At 32.7% G+C, this 12,096-nt stretch overlaps 1 protein-coding gene across 9 annotated transcripts in view; it reads left to right on the top strand.

The window, feature by feature from the left end:
* PHIP (pleckstrin homology domain interacting protein) overlaps positions 1-12,096 on the top strand; it is a 138,764-nt gene that overhangs the window by 26,937 nt on the left and 99,731 nt on the right. For all 9 annotated transcript variants that reach the window (XM_031667255.1, XM_031667252.1, XM_031667251.1 and 6 more), the window contains one exon: positions 8,691-8,851. In XM_031667255.1, the coding sequence (XP_031523115.1) occupies positions 8,691-8,851 (161 nt within the window). The remainder of the gene's footprint in view (positions 1-8,690; positions 8,852-12,096) is intronic.

Here is a 12,096-nt window from a genome sequence, read left to right as displayed (position 1 = left end):
TTTTCAGACATTATTCATCTTTATGGTATCTGCTAAATATTAAAAACAAAATATGTTTCAAACAGGAGGTGCAGCTAAACACCAAAATTGAATATCTAGAGATCTGGAAAGTAGCTGCTGTGCATACTGGTTATTTTAGTTATAGTATTAAAGCAAAGAGAGAAGCTCTCGTGGGTGCTATGTTGCTCAGGTGACTATTTCCCCTTACTCTTCTATTCCCAGTTACCTGCCCTCCTTTTTTTGTAGACAAAAAGGTGACTACAGAATTACCTTTTTATGTTGCAGCCTGGTTCTTTGTACTTTATTGGGACTGTCATTCATTATAGTTACCATTATGATGATTTATTTGTCCTGTTTTGATGTTGGTTGGTTGCTACTTGCTGGTACAGTGTGATGTAGAGACCAGATGGTACTGTAGAAGTAAACCAACGTGTATTGAATAATTTCCCAGAATTATCTCTGGCCCTCGATTTATGAGTATTTGGTTGTCATTACTTCCTTGATACCTGTGTTAGTAATGGGTCTTCACGTTGTGGCTCTATAGTGAATTAAACATTCTTCCTTATACGATTCCCTCCTAAATAAAATGGAACCTAAACTATCTTTGACATGTTTGTCTTTTAGTTTAAAAATTCAATGGAAAAGATTACACAAACAAAACTTACAAACAAAATTGATGGCCTGCTTTGTAATATTATCTTACAACTTGCAAATCAAAACTGATGTGAATTCTTCCTTTATAGCATACCGTTTTTTCAGTCCATTTTCAAATACGCAATTGTCATTCTCTGTAGCATAATATGCATTCATATACTGTAATATGCTTAGGCATTAGTGTTTCTTTTTTATGATTAAATAAATTTAAATTCCTTGCATCTTTATCTCTAGGTTTATTTTTGTCAGTCTTTGAATTTAAGCTAATCTCTTTAGATATTTTAGAGTTTTCATATTGGTTTTTTGAATTCCTTGAGGTAGATTGAGTTATAAAAAATTAGAATGAACGTATGCTCAATGGAGAAAGTTTAGAAAACAGAACAGCTCAAAAATTAATCAGTCTCACTCCTTATCTGCTATACATACTTTGGCATGTTTTCTTTCAGTCTTTCTTTTCTAATATTGCTCTACATAGGCAGCATGTAATAGGTAAGGGTATAGTCTTTGGCACCAGACTGCCTGAGTTTAAACCTGGGCTCCACCTCTAGTAAATTACATTTTATCCTTTGGTTTCCTTATTGGTAAGGCATATCTGCTTATTGGGGATAATGGAAGTACCCACTTAAAAGGATTGGTGAGGATTAAATGAGAATATATGTAAAATACTTTGAATAGTGCCTGGTATGTAGTAAAACACTCAGTAAATACTAGCTGTTATTCTCTAAACTTGCTACATAAGAGTGTTCTGTAGCGTTTTTCCTCTCCTTGTTGTGTACTGTATTGTGACATTTATACCCACATTATTAATTGCAGCAGATAAGACTTTTTTTTATCATCAGATTCTTGAAGTCCTAGTAAAAACCTCTCATAACTCTAAACCTTTGTTGCTTTCCTCTTCCTTTGTAGCTATTTTCTCAAGTGTTTGATGCCTGGCTTTAGCATAACTTCTGTTAGAAAGTTATGATTAGCAATTTTTTTTTGTGACCCTCACTCATATTTCCTTTTCATTAGAACATTTTCGTGGATCTCTAAAATGAATAACATTTCAAGTAATTTTATGCCTTATTACTTTATGCCACACGATACATTTATCTGATAGAAATTCTGAAATCACCAACACCATATATAAACAACTATTTGGACTTTTAATGGACTGATGAACTTGGAAGGTCACTTTTATAGACATTGCTCTCTGATGTCTAGTCATGAATATAGCATTATTTTCTTGGAAAATCTAATTATCATCTAAAATTGGAGATGGCATGTATGAGGGGTAAATCAGTTTGGAATTTGTTTTCATGTACTCTTAAGTTTTTATCAACATTTTTATAGTTCACTCAAGTTTAGTGTCAGAGTTCCAAACTCTTGTTTTACAGTGATAGTTATTAATTGTATATGTAGAAAGCCAAAGCCTTTATTAATACAGGTTGTGGAGATTAAAATGAAACCTGGTACTGATTATTTAGAATTTACTCCCTTTTATTAATTTAGGAATCATTTCTGTAGATGTTAATTAGAAATTTTAATTACTTTTGCATTTTATTTACAGAAAACCTGGGAGCTTTCCTTCCAAGTGTCTTCTTTAATTAGAATCACAGTATAAAACTAGTCAAGACCAGCCATGGTGGCTTATGCCTGTAATGCCAACACTTTGGGAAGTTAAGGCGGGCAGATCACTTGAGGCTGGGAGGTCGAGACCAGCCTGACCAACATGGAAAAACCCTGTCTCTACTAAAAATAGAAAAAATACTAGGCATAGTGGTGCACACCTGTGCACCCAGCTACTCAGGAGGCTGAGGCATGAGAATTGCTTGAACCCAGGAGGTGGAGGCTGCAGAGATTGCGCTGGTGTACTCCAGCCTATGTGACAGAGTCAGACTCTGTCTCAAAAAAAAAAAAGTAAAACTAGTCAACAGAGGATAAAAAAATGAATTAAGTAAAATTAATGAAAACCTTCTCTTAAAATACTGATGCTTCTTGTCTGAGTACCCCCCGATTCTGCTTCAGAAAAGGCCCAAATTTTACTAAGATACCTTCCAAGTTACATATTCTTGTGCCTCCTCACTTAATTCTTCTACTGTACACAAATTGGTTCTCCAGGTTTTAGAATCTACAGCTACATGCTTTTCCTTGCATTTCATTAGGCTGCCAGCAGGGCTCTGCTTTCATGAGTTGGCAGAAGTTGTAAGCACTGTTTTTGTGGTCCTCCATTTCTGATTAGGAGGGAACAGCTTTCCTGCACTGGAGTAGGTATTATATAGCATGTTATATTGTTATTAACAGTTAGAAAACAATAATAACAAAAAAAACTAACCTTTGTATTTTGTTAATTCATAGTCATTTTCATTTTTTTCCAAGTCATCTTTTTTAACCATGGTTAATTTTGATCTTGGGTAATTTATTGCAGCTTTATCATGTGTACGTGTTCATTTTACAAAGATCTTTGCAAAAGGAGAAAAAAGCCTAAACATTTTGTAGGGAGCTAATGGTATTTTTGCTATAGTACTTATTTGCAGGGATTTTTTTTTTTTTTTTTTTTTATCGTGTATTTTTCTAGTGCCCTCAAAAATGTAGTTATTAGGTTATTGCAGATACTCTTTTATGGCAGCTACCTTTTTCTTTCTTTATGAACTTGGTTCAAATGATACAGTGAGAGAAAATGAGGTAACTTCATTATGTTTATCTTTTTAAAAAATCATCTGCATTGAAAACTTGGGCCGAACAACAGGAAGAAAGCACCATGTTTTAGATAGAAAGGTATCAGTTTGGTAGTAAAGTTAAATTTACATTTCCAACAAAAATTTTTTAACTTTCTGTTTAATTTCAAAATTAACAAATAATCAATATACAACATTTTTAAGTGGACTTATGAGAGGAATACACAAATAAATATTAAAACATAATTGAATGTAATATTAAAATTTTGGTATTGGCATATAAATAGACTGTCAGTTATGTCAGTGGCCCAGCACAGAAAAAAAGATAGAGATATATATATATACGGTTATATATATATACGGTTTTATATATATATCTACGGTATGATATATATAATATATCTACGGTATGATATATATAATATATATACGGTATGATATATATATGATAATGTAATCAGAATTTAATAGAAAAGAATTATTTAGTAAATGGAAAGACTGGAACAAATGATCAATTAATTGAGGAAGAAAAACATAATCTTTAGAGACCTCATAATGAGTATTATAATTGTAGATGGATTAAAGAGTTAAGTGAGAAATCTAAACCACAAAAAAGTAGAAGAAAAGTAAGTAGATGTTTATTGTTCTGTTGGGCTGAGTAGGAGGACTTCATATTAAAGCAGTAGAAGATATTAATAGAATTGACTATGTAAAATTTGTGAAATTGTGGGATGTCAAAGAACAGCATAATATGAAAGCCAGGTATATTGTGGTATAGGGAAATGTTTCTCTAATAATGTAACTGGAGAAATTAAAATTTAGAAAGAGTAACTTGCTTAAAGTCTCCATGGTGACAAATTTGAACACAGGTCTGTCAGACTTAAAACCTCTTATTTCATTAAGGAATACAACATAGCTGTTAAAATGCTGTTTATGAGATAAACCTTTGCAAAATTTTAAAATTGATTGCTATAGGCAATAGAATTATGGGTTTTTCTTCTCTCATTTATGTTCTTAAATTGAATATGCATTAGTATTATGATTGGATAAGTAAATCAATTCTTGAAAAATAGGTGTGAAGTAAGAAATGACTTGTGGGGGAATTTGACTTGTTATCCTAGCACATAAAGAAGTAATGGATGAGAACCCAAGGGCTGAATATGCACATAGTTACAGCTGATGTTCAAGAAGTTGTGGGCCTTTTGTTGATCTCTACTAATTAGTTTTGTAGACTTGAGCACCTATACTTTATTTCAAAGACTGTTCTGAATGATTTGGTGTAAATGACACTTTTCAGTATTTGCTCCTTTTTAACTTCAGACTTTATTCAAATGGATAACAGTGATTTCTGGAATTTTTATTTCATTTATGCTCTATATTCAGAAAGTTAAGTGAATACATTCCCCCCTTATTTCCCAGTTAAATTCATTTAGCAGGCAGTTAAAATGAAGCACTATTTAGAGATATTTCAAATCCTTTAAATCTGTGAGCTAAATCTTCCTTTTTTTTTTTTTTTTAATTCTTAAACCTAATTTGTTGTTGTTATTTTTGTTGTTTTGAGACAGAGTCTTGCTCTGTTGCCCAGGCTGGAGTGCAGTGGCATGATCTCACCTCACAGTAACCTCTGTCTCCCGGGTTCAAGCTATTCTGCTGCCTCAGGCTCCCATGTAGCTGGGATTATAGGCGCCTACCACCTTGGCAGCTAATTTTTGTATTTTTAGTAGAGATGAGGTTTCACCATGTTAGCCAGGCTGGCCTGGAACTCCTGACCTCCAGTAATCTGCCCACCTCAGCCTCCCAAAGTGCTGGGATTACAGGTGTGGGTCACTGTAACCACCAAACTAATTATTTTTATTAATATGTAATTTATTTGTTAATTCACCAGCCTGTGTCAGTCATCTACTAATTGCTAGCCATCATTGTCAGCTCTTAGGCTAATCAGATAACAAAATAAAATCCTGCCCATGTGAAGTTTATTATGTTGTAGTAGGAGGAAGCAGGAAATAAGCAATGAATATAGTAAATAATTAAATATGTCTGGTAATAAGTGATAGATGAAGAGCAAATATAAAGCTGAATAAAAGGGGATCAGGAGTTATGGGTGATGGCAGGGGCTGTATTGCTATTTTCAGTGGTCTGGTTAGGTTAGGCTTTATTCAGAAGGTAGCAGACATCTGAGAAAAGACTTGAAAAGGGATAAGGGAATTAGCCATATGTGGAGAAAGACTGCGTGAAGAGGGAACAGCCAGTGCAAACCTAAGTTTGGAGCATGTCTGGTGTGTTGGAAGAACAGGAGATTGGGGTGGCTGAAGCAGGTCAAGGCAAGAAGTAGCAGGTAAGGTCAGAGATAATAGGAGACGAGTTTCTGCAGGGCTGTCTTAGGCTGATGTATCAGGAAGTTGGTGTTTATTCTGAATGAAATGAAGAGCATTGCAGTTTTGAACAGAGGAGCAATGTTGTAGGGCAACCAGTTAGGATGCTTTTGAAATCTTCCTAGAAGAGGTTGCATTTGAACTGATCCTAGAGGATAAAAAAGAATTTGCCAAGTGAAAAAAGAATAGAGATTTGCTTCGGTAAGCTTTATTTAAGAGTTTCTATCACTATACTTACAAAAATAAATGTACTTTAAAATGAAAGTCATGTATGCTTCTTGATTTTAGGTTAAATTATAATGTCCTATAAAGAATTTATCCCTTTGTGTCCCCTTATCTGTTTAACCATGCTCATTTTAAAAATTGATGTTCTAGTTTAATAAAATTTAAGGACTTCCAATAATCGAAGAGTCATTTCCTTTTTACTCAAAAATTTAGTTGGTCTCTTACTAATTTCTTTAGAAAGTGGATAATTGCCATTTGCCATTCTGCCATAAAACTATAAATTAAATTGAACCATCTTGTATATCTTATTATTAAGGAAGATTTATTTACATACTTTTTAAATTTAAAAGGCTCTATACTCAGGTTTGAGAAACATAAGAGAGTTTTTGTCTTTAAGGTACTTAAGATCTGATAGGAGAGAGAGACATTTTCCAAATGGTATTATAAAAGAAAGTGTGAGTTCATCGAATGTGAGTCCTAGCTCATCCCTCTCTCTTTATAAAAATTATCTACCTATTTGATATGGTCACGCCTTCCTCAAATTCAACCTCTTCAGTTGTGCAACTACTGAACTATACTTATATTTTCTCCTCTAAATCCTATGGTTAGAAACTTTGAACCACCACCTTATTACCTGGGAATCTACATATGTTCTTTCTGTATGTCACATCTTTTAGTGCTGTTACACAAGTTTGTAAATGTTTGAGAGCCAGGACTCTGTTAAGTACCTTTTCCTTCAGAATGTAGTCATAGTATAGATAGCCAATAGTTAATTGGTAGCTAAGCATTACAAATGATACTGTGGAATATAGTGTTAGCTATAAATATATTTCACCTAATTCTGGAAAATGTTGCTTGAAAATTTGACTGTAAAGTAACTTTGAAAAGGTTATTCTTATTTTTTTTTTTCAATTGGCTTCCAAAATGAAAATGGATTTAATCCCAGTCTAGGTCAAGGATTCAGTAAAACCTGTGTTTAAGAGGCAGTAACATTTTCTTTTAAGAGAAGTAGTTTTTGCTTATAAAATTCTTCATCATCTCTGATTTTCAGATGGTCTTTATAACAAATTTATCTTAAAAATTCTGACCTATATACTAATGCTCAATCATCATTAAGAAACGTGTCTTGATATATTATTTCCAACAGTCATATTTTCACACCTGAACACTGTTAGTTTCCTAAAATTCGACATTTTGATTTGGTTAGAGTTAAAGTACATCTTGGTAATACTGTCAGTGTTTATGTGGCATGTCATCACTTATTTTCTTACAACGGACAGGTGAATCTGAGATGTGAGTGATCCTTGGTGTTTGGATAAGATGATTTTAGTTCTTATTTGGCAGGAAAATTGATGTCTGTCGTTTTTGTGTGATTCTTGCATTAAATACATTTGGAGCCAAAGCATTGGAGGATGTCTTTTACCAGGCCATTCATGGGCATGAAGAAAATGTATCAGGGGACGAGGCTATGATTGAAACTTACTGAGTGTCTGTTAAATTGTTATATAACCAACTTAAGCCTAAATATGCTAATTCACGACTGTCCTACCTTGTCTTAGAAATTCCCAAGTGTTGTGGTAGATTGTTGCATAGAACTTACATGCTAACAGCAAGAGAAATACTGTATCAGAATATAAAATTATTGCTGTGATAAAAGAACATACAAGCATAGTGTAATTATTCTTTGAAATATTATTGCTTAGGAACCTGTAAAGGCTATATATCTCCTACCAGGCCCAGAGATTCTTTGGGGGTTTGGGGTGGGGGCAGTGGGGTGCACAGTGGCTGGAAATATAGTATGAGCCAAACATTTATTGGATGTGAATAATATAAGCAATACTGAGATTCTTTATAATACAACCAATATATTTATGTTTTACCAACTTTAGGGCATAATTACTGGGCTCTGTACCTTGGTTAAGTAGTAGTTTGTATATATATTTAGTTTTCTTTAAGGCTAAATTCAAGTGAGAAACCTAATGCTAATTACCCAATGTAGATGGCAGTCACTGTTAGAAAAAAAAAAAGCCTGTATTAGAAGATCATCTGTAGGTTAATAATGTGCCTGCAGATCAGTCAACATCTATTTATTGAGCACCTTCTTTGTCCAAAGTTACCAGTATAGAAAATAAGTATAGTAGTAATTTAGATGGAAGAGAGGACATTTTCGGCTGGAGTCAATGTATCAAGCTTTGGGACAGAAGATAAACTTCAGTCAAATCTTGAATGATGATTAGAACGAATGAGTTGAAAGGGAAAGCTAATGGATTCTAAATAAGGAATCATTATACAGGTGTTTGGCAAGATTCCAGGTTTAATTATTATTTTTGAATAATGCAAATGATGTATTCCTTTGTCTTCACTTGTTACAAAGAGATTTTTAAATATCATTCTGCCTGTCAGATTCAGAGTGTTCAAGTGTTACTGGTTAACGAAAAGTACACTGGGTTCCAGTTTTAAGTGCCTTTGAAGAGCGCTAGCCAGAGAGTGAAGAAATCTGAGCTTTAATCCTAGCTTCATGCCTTACTTTGTGATTTTTGGACAGGTCATTTAACTCCATTTGCCTGCTTACAAAGTGAGAATGATAGTGCCTGACTTATTTTAGGTGAAACAATGTTTTTATTCAGTACTTTAAAGACTTTTAACTAGAAGCCATGTATATCAGAAAGCATCTTTATTTTTACCAGCACATGACAAATTGGAATATATGAATTCTTAAAAGGTGATAATTTAAGAAAATTAATTTCCAGATTACATTTATTTTCCTTCTTTTTCTTGGTAGCGGATACTCTGTTTTCAAGGAAGCTGAATGGGAAATACAGACTTGAGCGACTTGTTCCAACTGCAGTATATCAGCACATGAAAATGCATAAACGAATTCTTGGACACTTGTCATCTGTGTACTGTGTAACTTTTGATCGAACTGGCAGACGGATATTTACTGTAAGTAATTTTTAAAGTATTATTTATATTCATATATGTAATTGAGGAAATTTTGCTTATAAGTGAACTTGAAGTAAAATCTTGGTTTTTTCTTTTAATGGGAAACTGGAAATTCAGGTGGTTTCACTTACTCTAACAGAATAGTTTAGTTAAATTTGGACTTTATCCAAATTCAGAAAGTTTCTAAGTGACATGTTGCAGCACAGTCAAAGTTATAATATGCTTGTGCATCGTGAATAAGTATAGTTCTCAACATATATCAAATACACAGTTTGACATTTTGCAAAATGTCATAAAATAATTTTAATTTTAAACCAAGGACATTTCCTAAGTATGTTGAGAGATTATTAAATGTGCCTTTTTATAATTGTATGAGATTATTAAATATACCTTTTTATATTATCTGTAAAAAACCACTTGCTTGTCTATGAGAAATTTCCCTTAAAATAGTGATTTAAAAAAAGCTAAAAAATTCTGAGCATATCTAATACTCTTATTACCTGTTATTCTTAACACTTCATTCTTCAAAATATCTGATGTTGTGTTTAAAGAACCTCTTTAGGTTTATTTATTTGTTATCGTTTCTTGTAACCTGTAGAATGGAGAAAAGCAAAGCTTTCGAGCTTTATTGTAAGTGAGAAAATTACTTTTGGAAATATTTTATTTTCGGGTGCCTTAACATCTACATTCATTAAGCATAATACTACACTATTGTGATGATATTTATTATTAAACACTACCCTGTGGGCTGAAGGTATGCATTTGTTCAGAAGGTTTTTAATTTCTTTTGAAATAAGAAAATTTGAAATGGAAGTTAAATGGAAATTTTCCTATCTGTCTTTGAAGAGAACAGCTGTGAATTTTACGTAGTTATGACAATTATAGATTCCTCTTTTTAGTGAATTTGCTTGTAAACTGAGACCTATTTATACCTACTACTTCTCCTCTATCCATACACCCAGTCATCTGTAAAACAGCTAAATGGCAGGATGTAGCAATGCATTTTTATACTTTTCTTTTCCCTTGACTCTAATCTACCTCAGGCATTTGCAGATCACTTCTTACATCAGTATTTTCCCCCTTTACCTTCTCTTGTATCAAGTATTATTTTCAGAGTGGAAAATAGGCATCTCTATATTTGCTGAAGTGCCTACCAACAGTAGTAATTTGCTCTCAAATAGTAATTGAAAATTAATTTAGCCATTCAAGTTTAATATGGTTATATTCAAATTCACCTCTAAAAACCTAAAGTAAATTTGGTTTTTCTTATGTTTGAAAGAATTCTTTCAAAAACAATAATAAATTAAAATAATGAAAAAGGAGCATTACATTGTGTTTTTGTATTACATTTTGGTCAATATAAAGTTATGCCATTGTAAAGAACCTTGCAGGAAGTCTTTCTTTAAAAATGATAGGGATTGTAAGCATTTGTTTGTCATATTTTATGAAGCATTTTACATGTTTTGATATTAATTAGACATATAATCTCCTGAAATTTCTTTAGGGAGAATACAGTGAAATAGTGTGCTTTTTGCTCTCTGATGAGTCTGGTAGGTACGGACTGGAAGAGCTTTGTGAACCAGGGTTCAGCATGCTACTGCCTGTGTGTCAAACTCAGTTTATTTGTTCTTATAAATGCAATTTTATTGAAACACAGGCATATTCAGTTGTTTATATATTGTCTATGGTTGCCTGTGCACTACAACGGCAGAGTTGAGTAGTTTTGACTGAGAACATATGGCCTGCAAAGCCTAAAATATTTATTCGGCTCTGTACAGAAAAAAAATGCTATCCTTTTCTAGACATTTGATTATTTCTTTTAAGGGCATGTGATTTAGAGAACAGGAATAATATGTGAAGAGGAAGCTGTTTTTTGGTTATTTCTTTAGTTGAAAGCACATCAATTAAGGGAAGAAAAGTAGTGCTGTGCTATTTTATATGGTCTTACCAAAAGTCTAAAGATGTTTATTTTTTAAGAATGTGATAGAATTTGTTAATTGTGCCAAATTCAGTCTCATTTGTAATATTTTACTGGTGATTTGTAGTTGCAGATTTCAGAATGTTACCTTATAATAAGAGATACAAAGATATGAGGGCACTGTGTTTTAAAAAAATTCTTGTATTTTTATTATTTTCACTTCAAGTGGTGGTAGGTTACACATATGTCCACTATTCATATTATTCTTTAATAAAATGGGCACTGAGTGTTTTTTTCATTTCACTAGGCACACACTAGACACTAGTCCTTTGGAAATCAGTCTTGGAAATACATAGAATCAGCCTTTAAGATAGTAGATCATGATTGACCAGTGAAACACTCCTGTGAGAGAACATACTGTTATTATTTTTGGAGATAACAATTTGGTAATGGACCAATCAATATTTCCTTTTTATATAATTGGTATTTTAAGACCTTGCAGATTTATTTCTAAGATATTTGTGTATATATATTTGAAAACTTTTTCCAAGGGATTAATTCTCTTGAGTCCTTTCTGAACAGGACAGCTGGAGGCATAGAATACTGTGGTTAAAAGCATCAACTTTGACATCAGAGCTTTTAGTCACAGCTTTACGACTTCTGCTAGTGAAACTGACAGATTACGTCACCTCTTTAATCTCCAGTTTTCTCATCTCCTAAAGAGAGAGGGGAGTAGATTAATAATAGAACCAACCACATAGGATTTTTGTGGGATTACGTGAATTAATGCATATAATTAGTACTGAACAAAATACACAGTAAGCAGTCATTAGATTTTCCCTGCTGCTACTTACAGATTTTAGTAAATTTTATCTTTGATTTTTTATCCAAATAAAATCTTATTTATAAATAGTATACAAGAATTAAAAAGGAAATCATTGTAATTGATAATTGATATTCTGTATTAGGAAAATGTATCATTATTTTGTACTGTAGTATTTTAAGAATGGGTGCTTTCCCAATTATATTAATGAGAAAAACCCAAGGTGGGAAATAGCATAATTGCCAAGTCAAATTTTGTTCCCTAATTCTCTCTTAGCCTTTTAATGTTTTTTTACTTGGTTTCTAAATCATTTCATTAAGTAACATTTACCAGAGAAAAGTAGAGTTAATGAATTTTCACAACTAAGGCACTCAAAAATACATGGAACACCTTATAAAAAGCAGAGTTTTCCCCCCTTTTCAGAAACATAAAATGTCTCTCTGATTCTAATAAATATTGTATAATAAAGAAAATGAGTTTATGCATTCCTTTAATGAACTTCAG

Source organism: Papio anubis, chromosome 6 (assembly GCF_008728515.1).
Source record: "Papio anubis isolate 15944 chromosome 6, Panubis1.0, whole genome shotgun sequence".
NCBI lineage: Eukaryota > Metazoa > Chordata > Mammalia > Primates > Cercopithecidae > Papio > Papio anubis.
This window is presented reverse-complemented; position numbering and strand designations above follow the sequence as displayed.